Here is a 13,625-nt window from a genome sequence, read left to right as displayed (position 1 = left end):
AGACCCTGACCCAGGAGCGGGCAATGGGAGTCGGCCACACAGAAACGACGGGCAGGCGAAGGCACAGAAGCTGGAAGCGCATCATCTCTACGAGGCTTAGGTTCCCTCAGCGTACGGGGTGAAGCAGAGCAGCAGCAAGAGAGAGGGGGCGGCGGAACGAGCGCGGCGGGAGCAGGTGATGCGGCGCCCCCGGAACGGTGTTCTGATAACGCCCATCAATGCAAGAGGTGCTGACGGCCTGGCCCAGGGAGAGGCCTGAGAGGGTGAAGAGGGGCCACACGTGAGAGCGACTCGGAAGGCAGGACCGACAGGGACAGGACGGGAGGTAAGAGGCAAGATCGGGGAGACTCCCAAGCTTGAGCAGCTGGGTAGCTGGGGGCCCTCAGCTGCAACGACAAGCTTTAGAGGAGCCGTCCCTGACCCCTGCGGTAGGAGCTCCTCTGCCCTCCAATGACTGACGACAGCCCCCAGGTTGTTTCCTTCGTCGCACCTAATGCAAAGCACAATTACATATTATTTATTCGCCACCTACTGTCAGGCCGTGCGTCAGGACCACATCTGCTGTGCTCACCACGTATGACAGCGCCCAGCACAGCAGCTAGCATGGTGCCGGGGCTCGACACATGTTTGTTGAAGTAATTAACCAACAAAGCAGCCATGCTATCACACTACCAAGAAATGTAAGAGAAGGTCAGTGATGGAGAAAATAAAGCTTTAACTCTTAAACACTGAAGTTGTGAATTTGACATAAAAGTGACAAGCAGGCAGATACAGGTTTGGCTATACAGGTGTCGATTTCAGGGGGAATTTAGGCAGATTATTATTTCATACTGTTTGGTGTACTCTTCTCTACTTAATACGATTCAAAGTCAACCAATGTTTTTGTGTAGCTTACTAAAATAACTTCATAAAAGTTAAGTCCTTTAAAAACTGCCCATACTCACACGTGAATATTTCTTAGTCTAAATATGTCGATACTCCAAGGGAAACTTCGTGTTGAAAATAAGCAGGAATGTTTTAATATGAACTGGCAAAATATGGTTAAATTTTAACCAAAAATATTGTAGTAAGATTGTCCTATCCTAATTAATGCAAGAAAATAATAAAATGTCGGTTCTGTTGAGTCATCTGGGAAAACTTCCACACGTTCATAATCACTTTGCAGGCTCCAGAATTTCTAATTGATTTTACATTCATTTAGTAAGATAAGCATTTCCCAATTTTGGCTAATAATTATTATATATCAAAATCAATACCTCCCATTAAAATCTTTATCTTCGGTTAATCATGTTATAATCATGTAATAAAAAGATTCTTTCTCTACAGAGTAAGTAACCTTGCCCTGTGATATGCTGAAAAAGAACCAGTGTGATAGAACTTCCAGAGCAGGTAAATCCATACAGACCTTCAAACTAGAGGTTGCCATGCAGAGGGGAGAAGAGGTGGGGAAAGGTGCAGTGACTGCTTAATGGTAGGGGTCTCCCTCTGAGGTGATGAAAGTGTCCTGAAACTGGGCAGGAGTGACAGCTACACACATTTTAAATACACTAAAGCCACTGAACTATATACTTTAAAGTGGTTAATGGCTAATTTTATGTTATGTGAATTTCACCTCGATTAAAAAAAAATGTTTAAAGAACCAGTGTTATAAAAAATTGTTAAAATCATGTTTTTAAAAAAGGCTTTAGAATAGTAATATTCAATGAAAAAAAATTAGCCAATTTGTCCACTAAACCTTTTTGGTAACGAACGTGTTGAAATGCCCTTTTCTCCAAAGTGGGTAAAGCATTTTAATACCATAATTGGAAACACAAGGTCAAAAGTTCAAGTTTCCAAATTATATACTTAAAATTGTATTCAGTATTCAGTAAATGAGAACTTAAAATGCATATCCTCATAGGCACACTGGGACAAATACAGATGAGGTTCTTAGATCAGCCTACAAAATCCTATTTAATCCATGTGTGGCAGTCATATTTTAGAGAAATATCAATTTTAAAACAATGTATACACTACCTATTTCAAAAAAGGACTTGAGGGCCTCCCAGGTGGAACAGTGGTTGAGAGTCCGCCTGCCGATGCAGGGGACACGGGTTCGTGCCCCAGTCCGGGAGGATCCCACATGCCACAGAACAGCTGGGCCCATGAGCCATGGCCACTGAGCCTGCGCGTCTGGAGCCTGTGCTCCGCAACGGGAGAGGCCACAACAGTGAGAGGCCCGCCGCAAAAAAAAAAAAAAACAGGACTTGAAGTGACTATGAAAAATAACAATGCATTTGAAAATTGGAAATAAGACAAGAAAAAATGAACATGTTTAAAATTTATATTAAGGGATGAAATTTTAATCTGGTTTGATTAGAGAAGACTGAATGAAAGCATCATATGCTACGTGAACAAAGCCTGTCAAACAAGACCATGTGTTCTATGACTCCACGCATGTGAAGTGTCCAGAAGAGGCAGACCTAGTGAGATAGAAAGCACATTACTGGTTGCTTAGGGCTTGATGGGATGTGGTGACAGCAACGAGCACTGCTTTTTGAAGTGATGAGATGTTCTAAAATGACTGTCCTGATGGTTGCACTCATCTGAACGTACTAGAAACCAATGAACTGTACACTTTAAACGGGTGAACGGCGTAGTATGTTAGTCATATTTCAATACGGTTTTAACAAAAAAAAATAAAAAAAGAGAGATCAATAGGTAATCTGCAGAGATTTAAAGATGCCATGAGGTAACTAACACTGATTACGATGTCAGTTTCTTTTTCTTACCACTAAGGCTTTACACCAACCAGATTTTAACTCACAAAGAACCAAAAAACAGAAATCTGCTTGTATTAACTGGGTAAGAGTGGGAAAGACAGGCAAAAGACTCCATTCAAACAGGGCAAGAAGAGAAGAGGGAGCAGAGGCTGCAGGAGGAAAGAAGAGACTCTGGGGAGCAGAAGCCCGGGGGGGCCAGACTGGGGCCTGGGGGGAAGGACGCTGCACACTTACAGGGAAACAGAACAGCCTCAGCAGGATTAACAGAGCTGTTCCTGTTTTCCACCCGAAGGTAAATGAAGAACGAAACAGAACCCTGCTGAGGCAGTTCCCTGCCATGGCCACCAGAGGGGACCCTGAGTCTGGGGCAGTCAGGTGACTGGCAAACTCTTGTGAAAGGGGTAACTGCCTGGGGGAATAATTTGCAAACCGTCCTTTTAAGTCCCATGCGAACACTTATAAACTCATGCTTCCAGGATTACCAAGAAATTCCCTTCTACCAAAATGTAAATAATTTATAAAAGGTCTTCTCAGAAGTTACATATTACCCATATTTAAAATAAGTTAAAAAGCGTTTCTGTCTCTTTTCTAGATGGATGGATAGATTAAGAATACTGCAGTAATAGCACCTTACATTCATACAGGAAATCCTGACAATACCACTAAAATCATGTTCACTTTGATCTTAATTTAATGTTCATGCACCCGGGACTGTGTTAAATAATGCAAAAGATAAAAAGTATTATTAGAAAGCAGCCCCTCTCTATCTCTCTGAGTCCCTTCAAAGTTTAAACCCTTAGCAGAGAGCTGAGGGGCACATGAAGTAACTTTCACACGATTAATGCCATCAGTGACTTGAGCGCTCAAAGAAAAAGAAGAGATGCTATTATGCTGAGGTTAGTGTGGGCAGGCCCTAAGGGGTCATCCCACTGGTCAGCACAAGATTAACTGTAGGTGCAGAGAGGCTGAGGACCACGGTAGGCAGGGAAACCACCTGTGCAATATCAGCAGGACGGGTGGACAACACGTGATAGGAACCAAAAGACCCGATTTGCTCAGGGGATGGAGAAAAGAGCCAGACAAGGAAAACAGCATCTGTGAGAAACCTGTGCCTCTAGAAAATCAGAAGTATCCTAATAAACAAGAGTCTATTATAGTTTCTTAAAATTAAGGAAGTAACAATAAAAGTTTGTCTTCTGGAAAGCTTTAAAAGTTTCATTTCTTCCTTTTGGCAAAACCCCATGGAACAGCGGCTCTATGGCACTGGGGTTACGCGGGCCCTGCTCTAAGGAGTCTTTTCCTTGTCTAGTGGGGAAGACATTAACTGAGGGTTGGAAGTTCCTACAAGAAATAGGAAATGAGAAGAGTTACTCGATTTTACGGAATCAAATAACATATAATTCAATGTTATTAAGAGTATCACAGAGAAACCTGACCAAATCTAGAGGGTCTGAAGAAAATTCCGCGCCTGAACCAAGCTCTAAGGAATGACCAGAAGTTGACCAGGCAAAGACGTCGGGGAAGATGGGTTTCAGTGTGTGAAGGGGCTGGAGCTGAAGAGCAGGCTCCTTTGCAGAGAGGAGAGTAGCAGGGCTGCAGGAAAACACGCAAGTGGGGGCAAGGAGGGGAGATGAGGACCCGGGACAGGCGCAGTGTTGCAGAGCTCGTCACAAAGTTGCATCCTCCTTCTAAAAGGAAAGGAGAGCCGCTGGAGGGCAAGAGCAGGAGGGGCAAATCACAGGCTAGACTTGGGGACGGGGGCGCTGCAAACACCAAGATCAAGTAGGATTCCTCCAAAGTTACGACTGAAGAGAAGGGCTTCCCTGGTGGCGCAGTGGCTAAGAAGCTACCTGCCAATGCAGGGGTCACAGGTTCGAGCCCTGCTCCGGGAAGATCGCACATGCTGCAGAGCAACTAAGCCCGTGAGCCACAACTACTAAGCCCACGTGCCATGACTACTGAAGCCCACGCACCTAGAGCCCGTGCTCCACAACAAGAGAAGCCACCGCAGTGAGAAGCCCGCGCACCGCAACCAAGAGTAGCCCCCGCTCACCGCAACTAGAGAAAGCCCGCACGCAGCAACGAAGACCCAAGGCAGCAAATAAATAAATGAATGAATGAATAACTGAAGAGAAGTCACTGTATCGCCAATATTACCTGGCCTAGGCTGGGCAATGCATTTGACAGCTTGGCGGGGGGGGGCGGTGTGGTAAAAAAAGGCATCTAAAGCTTGTTAAGAAGGAGGGAAATGATTCTTACCTTTGGACTGCTGGCCTGAGGAAGGAAGGGTAAAGTGTAATTTGACAGGATTTTTATATTTATGTTTAACAGCCAAACATAAATTCACTGCTTACAAATATGGTATACAAGTGGATCATGAAGATACCATATTTTGCATAAAAGGGGGAATTTTTAAATCAATAAAATCTGATTTTTAATTTAAACCTATTATCTGATTATTTTTTGAAAGACCAATGAAATTTAATAGAAGCCCAAGAGGTATTTTTAAACATTACACTTAGAGAAAATTAATTTACTGAAATTGATTGAAATAATTGGACTATATTATCTATATGCTGCTATCATACTAACTGTATCTTGGTTCTTTGGTGAAGAGGGAGAAGACTCATTTTCAGGATAGCAGGGTTTTGAGGCAGTTGGAGATTCCTACAAGAAATAAGTAATGAAAAATGTTACTCTATTTCATATAATTATATTTCTCCCTCTACTGACAGTGGGAAAGCTTAATAAGGGACGCTAAGAAAAATTTTTTCCTAGTTATTTCCCTTCTATATTCAGCTACGAAACTAATATGGTACAGATGTGAAAACTACAGATATCATAAAGTTTATGAAATATGGCATATTTTATACCAATTACAGTAAATTTAAATACCGCATACGGAATTACTCAACAGAAATGATGCATGTTGCCTTAAAATCATGATGTTGCATCAGCTTAAATTAACCATATTTAAAATAAGTAAAATCCGAACACTTATGGATAAAAATGTAACAGTCCCCATACTGACTTGCTCTTGGTATGAATCCTGGTCTAGGATTTAGGATTAGGCAAGGAATAGTCACAGGAACTACTTGGCAACTGCCAGAATGAGAACTTGTATTAAGAAATTAAATTGCTATTAATATTTATTATAATTTATAGCTAATTTCCAATTATTAGAAATAAGCAAGATTATTTAAAATGCAAAGAAGAAACCTCAGATTTACAGATTAATAACTCACCAGGAAAAATAAATATTTTAATGTCTAAGCCTACAAGAATATATAATAGGAGCAAACCAATAATGTGCATTTTTAAAGCAATTCTGCTTTGTTAATATTAAAACATGGTATGTGATTTCTACCTCAGATATCTGTAAAACTATTCGTGGAGGATAAGACTGAAAAAACATTTTTTGGTACCAAGAGCCACTGGTAGCCAATGGTATCTACCAAGCTCCATTTTTCTCTGTTCTCCTAGAAGCTCTGAATAATTTCAGGAAAAGAGAATTAGGAAAATCATATGCCAATGTCTATTATTATTTTTCCTATAAAACCAAATAATTTACTTGGACATTCATCTTCACATCTGTATCATCTACTTTACTATACTTATGAAACTGGATAACGTACTGCTGATAAGCCTGGGAATGTGTATTAAATCACAATACAAAAAACCATTAATAAAATCCACTCACTTAGAAAAAAGTCGTCAGGTTTATATCCTGTACAATTCGTAAATACAGAAACCAGGTAGCAGTGAAACTGTACAGAGAAAATCCTTGAAGGTAACAACCTTAAAATCTAAGACCTACACTATAAATGGAGAAAACATTAAAATCATCATCAAATATATCTTTATAAAAATTAATAAAAAACAATTAATTACATTTAATGTCCAAATATCAGTTTAGCTTCATTTAAGTATTTTTTCTAACAGCTTCAGATGTTTTACTTTTCAATTTCTTGACTTCTAAAAGCGTCTAATATTAAAACACTCTGAGAAAAAGAGGAAAGATTTGATGACCCATAAACTATAAAATAAGTAATTGAATAAAATGAATGATAATTACAACTTATTTTTCATGGCATTATCAGTCCTACAGAAATGAAAACCATAGCAAATGGAGTAATAATGTAAACACAACAATTATAATTATTATAAACAATTTTACATTTACCCATTTGTTTATGTATACTTATAAATGTATATGCACATATAAATACATCTTAATGTCTACAAGCAGCAGGTTTTGGTAAAAATCATACATAGGCAGAAACAAACAGATGTATCCATACACACACACACACGCACACACACCTAGCTCCACCAAGGTTGTCTGGCAACTGAATTGGGACCCATATCATCGTAACAACATTCACTACATAGTATTAGGTTTCTCTGATTACCTTTCAAGCTATACGCATTTCACCCCTTATCATACATTAGTCAGCTAGTTTGTTCTGGTATAGTCCCTCTTTTATAATCTCAAATCTTAAAATCGTGTATACTATGTAATGATAAATAGAAGAGTTTACTTGGTGAAGTAGCTATCTATGACTCCATTTATAAAGGTGGGGGTAAGACATGTCTACCAAAAATAAGTAGAGCTCTGGTCTCAAGAAAATCACGTTATCACGTGCTGAAACAATTAGATGAAAAAGGATATATAATAAGAACTTCATGCAGGTTATTCTAATAATAGAGTGAAAATGAATCTCAAGAAAGATTATAAGGGAGTAACAAATTTGAAGTCTACATCACTAAAATAACCACCCCTTTTGTTCTAGTACGAAGAGGCAGTAGAGTTGGCTCAACAACGGCTTTCGCACTAGAGCTTTCATTACATACAGTAGAAGCTTTCTGTATACACTGAACTGTAATCTGGTTCTTGGAGTTAAATGAATTTTTCTATGAAAATCTCTAGGACTCTTACCTACACAGGTTGACCTCAATGCTAGTATATTGGGTTGGCCAAAAAGTTCGTTCGGGTTTTCCCACAAGCGCTTATGAAAAACCCAAAGGAACTTTTTCGGCCAACCCGATATTTTCAAGCATTCTTCAATAGACAGACTCCAAAATTCCATTCCTTTAATATGCCCCCACATTCAACCACATCACATCCTTACAAACAGAAATCAGAAGTACTTGTCTGACTGACTGAGAGAATTTAGAAAGGAATTTAGGACTGAAAGCATACAAACACAGAGAAATACGCCTCAGGAGAGTTCATCCCGTTTTCACTACCTACCTAAAAATGCAGGAAACGTTAATTATGTCAAAGAGGCAGCCTGGTGGTAAAATAACAGAGTCCCCAGCGACCAATATTTTAGCTTTAGGGTGTTGCCACCACCCTCAGGTTTTAACATTAGTATGTCTGCTGTTCTACAAATTCGTACTAATTTCCTATTCTATCCCCAAAATGAAGTCACAATGTAAAGATGTAACTCACAAGGAAATTCAAAACTTCATGGCTTTTCCAATCTCACGTTTGCATCAAAATCCATTCCCTGGGGCTTCCCTGGTGGCACAGTGGTTGAGAGTCCGCCTGCCGATGCAGGGGACACGGGTTCGTGCCCCGGTCCGGGAAGATCCCACGTGCCGCGGAGCGTCTGGGCCCATGAGCCATGGCCGCTGAGCCTACACGTCCGGAGCCTGTGCTCCGCAACGGGAGAGGCCACAGCAGTGAGAGGCCCGCGTACCGCAAAAAAAAAAAAAAAATCCATTCCCTATGTGAAACAGAGAACATGACTTCTCAGAAGCACTTGTGCAAATAGCACTTAGGGAAACAGGAGGAGCAGGGTTCCAATCTTCCCTGGGATGGGAAAGTTAGTTAAACGTCTTTACCGTTAAACCTCCTAGAGACTGAAGACAGACAATAACGGATATGTGACTTTAAAAAGAGATTATGAAAAAAAACCTGTCACCTACTAGGCCCAAATGTATCATGGAACACATCGTTATGCCACATGTAAGTCAGTCCATTGTGCAAAAATCAAAAAACTTCAAAACCAAACCCCACTCCGGGACAAACTGATATGACGTACAATAAACCAGTCATCACCAAGGTACGACATTCAGCTGAGGAGAAAATACAGAATAAAGAACTTGGCAAAGTTCGCAGCAGATTTTCTCAGAAGGTCCTACCTTGTCATTGGTGTCCAGCACAATGGTGCTATGTCTCCACTTTGTTAGCACTATTGGTTCTTGCAGCCGCCTGTCCAGACTCCTACTTTTAATAATTTCTCTTTGCTGCTGAGATGAGGCATTATACTAAAGAAAACAAATTATACCTCATAAATAATAGAAACAAAAGTGGAATCTAAACATGCTGGCTCCAAGTGACACATGGTGTTAGGCAAAATTCACCATGTGACACTAACCTGAGTTTTCTCATCTTTGACCAGCACTGTGACACAATCAAGATCACAGGTTTGGGTACTGGAGAGACCAAGTTAATGTTATCTTTGGCAAAACACTTAATCTCCACAAGGCTAAGTTTCATCAACTATAAAACAGATATAATGGAAAGAGAGTTCTAAGGATTAAACAGTATAAAAAGTGCCAGACGTAGCCCTGATAGGTTCTCAATAAATATTAGTAGTTATAATTTATAAAATGAGGTCACTGGACAAATTAATTTTTTAAGGTTCCTTCTACTTCGAAAATCCACATGAATTCAATGTGTGGTTTAGGTTTTTTTAAAGATGTTTTCATATACAACAGTATTCTCACATTTAAAGGAGTTTTTGTTTTTACTTTTACTTTCCATATAGAGGCCAAACACACTATTATTTGTTTCTCTGAAGTGGTAAAACATAACCGAGCCAAAAGGCAGAGATGGTACTCCTTCCAAACACCAATCCTGAACATATCAGTTGTGTACAAAGGATAAGTGAGAACTACCAACTGAAAATGAAATATAAAATTAAGAACACATTATCGGGCTTCCCTGGTGGCACAGTGGTTAAGAATCCGCCTGCCAATGCAGGGGACACAGGTTCGAGCCCTGGTCTGGGAAGATCCCACATGCCAGGGAGCAACTAAGCCCGTGCGCCACAACTACTTAGCTTGTGCTCTAGAGCCCGTGAGCCACAACTACTGAGCCTGCGTGCTGCAACTAATGAAGCCCACACGTATAGAGCCCGTGCTCCACAACAAGAGAAGCCACCATAATGAGAAGCCTGAGCATCACAACAAAGAGTAGCCCCTGCTCGCTGCAACTAGAGAAAGCCCGTGCGCAGCAACGAAGACCCAATGGCAGCCAAAATAAATAAATAAATAAAATAGAATAAAATAAATAAAAAATGTTTAAAAAAAAAAAAAAAGAACACATTATCAATAAGGTATTAGGTCTTGTGAGTTTCTGAATTGTCAAGTAGACCACCAGGCATAAACATTTGAGAAATGTGAGGTTTAAGAGTTATGCTGTTTTATACAGGCAGCTTTAATAAATTATAAATAATAAATTATAATAAAATTACAAAAGAAAATTCATCTGCTTTTTAAGGGATACATCCTTCTCCTGAAACCAAAGGATACCTAATATCTACTTCTCTAAAAAGCCCAGTAAATCTTAAATTTTAATGACTCGGAATTTCAGTGAAATGTTTTATTATATGTTATACTACTAAATCTCAGTAATACATTATTTATATTGTTTTTAAAATTTAAAAACCTTCCAACATCTTTCTCCATAATATGCCATTTCTTCACTTTCCAAAATGAGTCCAGACAGGTCCCCCAAACTGTTTCCAAAGCTGTTACTTCGTTTTTTACATTAAAAACTTGCCAAAGCCAGGCAAGCACACACGGGTGTATGTTTTTCATTCACTGCTGCGTAACAAACCGCCATCTTAAAATCTGTCACAGAAGTTAACAAAGGGATCACTTCTAGAATGAACAAAGACGAAGCTTAAAGGCTTCCCCCCCAAAAATTCTGCGCCGTAAATCACTAAGTGAAGAGAGACCGAGTTATTAAGCAGAGCTCCTTCCAGACAATCATCATTAGCAATAATTAAAATGTGTAGTTGCGTGTAAGCTTGTGTACGAACTTTAATGGATACCTACCCTAGCTGTTGAGCTTTATAACTACAGTTGTTTAGAAATCCTTTCCAAGGGGCAAGAAAAATAATGTAAAATTAAACTGGGTAATATTCACAATTTAAAAGGTGCTGGTAATTTTATTAGGCAACAGTATGTTGATAAAAGCAAATAAAGCACCAATAAAATGTCATATAAAATCTAGTGTAGACAGAAGACAAAAATAAAGTGTCACATAATCAGAGAAAAGAAAAATAAGATGACACCACAGCTAAAATACACACACACACACACACACACACAAACACACACACACGTCTAGTTAAACAAGATGGCTAAAACAACATTTTAGAAATCTTTTTAGAACCTTTTTTCTTTTAAGAATTTTAATTGCAATTTTATTTGAATTATTTCAAACATACAAAAGAACAGTGACTATAATAAAAACCCACCACAAGCTTCAGCATATCTAACATAAAACAGGTACCTATTTTTTTTAAAGAAAAAAAATACTAGAGTCCTCTGAAGACATCTTCCAGATTCCATTCCTCTCCCTCCCTCCCTGACAGTACCATATAGTTCGCTGCTCACCATTCTCATGCACTTTACACTTTAGTATATATGTATGTATCTGTAAATACACCTGTAAGCTTTTAGATTTTATAAAAGTGGAATATCACATGCATCAATCTTCGACTTGCTTTTTCACTCAACATTTTTTTATTAAAACAAAAAAACCTGCATCCATATTGGTGAGTATGCAGCTCTAACTCATTTGTGTTTCACTTCTATGTAACACTACATTATATGCAGATACCACGATTTAACCATTCTCTTGTAAATGGACATGTCCGAGGTGGTAGTACTAATTACACTTCTACCAGCAGAACATAATACTTTGGACTGCCCTACTTGGTACTGTTGAACTTATATGCATTTGTGTATAAAAAATAAATGTGTGCACAAATTTTTAAAATTCTATTAGAAGCGTGAAATGTTATCTTTTGCATTCTCTGATTACTTATAAATTTGAACATCTTTTCATGAACCTCCTCTTCTCTGTATTGCTTAGTCATATACTTTGCCTATTTTTTTTTTTTTTTTTTTTTTTTGCGGTACGCGGGCCTCTCACTGTTGTGGCCTCTCCCGTTGCGGAGCACAGGCTCCGGACACGCAGGCTCAGCGGCCATGGCTCACGGGCCCAGCTGCTCCGCGGCATGTGGGATCTTCCTGGACCAGGGCACAAACCCGTGTCCCCTGCATCGGCAGGCGGACTCCCAACCACTGCGCCACCAGGGAAGCCCTACTTTGCCTATTTTTGACTGGGTTCTCTCTCTCACTAGTGTGTACAGAAAGAACCAAGAGGCTCTTTATATATTTAGGCTTCTAAGCTTCGTAAGCTATGTGAGTTGAATGTAGCTTTTTCAGACTTTTCCGAGTCTGAAGCTCATCTCTTGCCTTTTGTGTATGGTATCTTCTGTATCAAAAGGTGTTCTGTTGAATTTTATGTAGTTGTATCTGTCCATCTTTCCCTTTATAATTTTTCCTTATATAGTCTTGTTTAAGAAATCCTTCCCATTCTGAAGTCAAAGATGTTCTTTGACATATTCTTTAGCTATTAAAGTTTTGCTTATTATGTTGACAACTGTCATCTACCTGGAATTAATTACTAGGTGTGAAGTCAAGATCTATGTTTGTTTCATTTCCTCATGTGAATAACCAATAATCTTCCCAACATTTATTGCACAGCCCACGCTTTATCTGTTCATTTGTGATGCCACATGTGAGATTCCTGTTCTGTTCTGCTGGTCTATTTCTCTACAGATGTGCCCACAACTTAATCACTACAGCAGGAACCCCATCCCTACCCCCAGATTCTCCCTACTCAGGAACATTTTGGTTCTTCATAGACCTTTGTTTGCAAATAAAATTTACCATCAGTTCAAGACAAAAAAAAGGTAGGGATGGCGAAAGGAAACGGAAATACAGTGAACTTACTGATCAGTGGGGACATTTATAAAATTAAGTGTCCCAACCCAAGGTCATAATGGTGTATTGCACCATTTCAGGCCAACTTTTATGTCCCTCAATTCTGCTCTGAAATTTTCTTCATTAAGATCTTACAAACCAAACCTTCTGCAGGAGTATTCTTAGTTATGACTCTTCTTAGTGTTGCTGCTGCTTCTAATGTAAAAAAGATCTTTATTCCTATCACATTTTCAAATTGACTTTTTATTAGAGACATGGGTGCTTTTTAGGTTGATTTTAATATCTTCAGTTTGCCGAATCTCCTGATTTTCTAATAATCAAAAGAACAACTGAATCTTTCAATTCATTTTTTTAAATTTTATTGTTGAATAGAAACACTGATGGGAAAGTTACAGTCTAGGTCCTAACTCTATTGGCAAAGCTTCTGTAATCGCACCATGAAGTATGAGATTTACTGTTGATTATATGATAAATAACCTTTAGCATGATGTAATATATCATTACATGTGAAGTGATCTTTTTGTAGAAACATATAGTTGGGTCATGGTTGTTTGTCATTTCTGAGAATCTTTTAACAGCTGTGTTTAAACCATTTACACTTAATGTGATTATTTATATGTTAGGATTTAAGTCTATTTTATTTGTTTTCTGTTCTGTTTATCATTCCTGTTTCTCCTTCCTGGCCTTCCTGTGGACTACCCTGAGGAGTTTTTACTATTATAGTTTAATTTACCTGTAGTTTCTTGAGTCTATCTCTTGTTACAGTTTTTTAGTGCTTGCTCTAGGGATTACAATGTACATACTTCATTTCTCTCAGTCTACCAATAT

General features: G+C 39.0%; 1 protein-coding gene across 6 annotated transcripts in view; it reads right to left on the bottom strand.

Annotated features, from left to right (window-relative positions):
* Positions 1-13,625, bottom strand: part of ARHGAP12 (Rho GTPase activating protein 12) — a 90,463-nt gene that overhangs the window by 24,070 nt on the left and 52,768 nt on the right. For 2 of the 6 annotated variants that reach the window (XM_065871117.1, XM_065871120.1), the window contains 3 exons: positions 8,913-9,038; positions 5,355-5,429; positions 5,022-5,036 (listed from right to left, as the gene is read on the bottom strand). In XM_065871117.1, coding sequence (XP_065727189.1) covers positions 5,022-5,036; positions 5,355-5,429; positions 8,913-9,038 — 216 coding nt within the window. The remainder of the gene's footprint in view (positions 1-5,021; positions 5,037-5,354; positions 5,430-8,912; positions 9,039-13,625) is intronic. The other 4 variants (XM_065871118.1, XM_065871121.1, XM_065871119.1 and 1 more) reach the window with 2 other exon arrangements.

This window comes from Phocoena phocoena, chromosome 2 (genome assembly GCF_963924675.1).
Source record: "Phocoena phocoena chromosome 2, mPhoPho1.1, whole genome shotgun sequence".
Lineage (NCBI taxonomy): Eukaryota > Metazoa > Chordata > Mammalia > Artiodactyla > Phocoenidae > Phocoena > Phocoena phocoena.
Note: the sequence above shows the minus strand (reverse complement) of the source record. Positions and strands in the feature narration are given on the sequence as shown.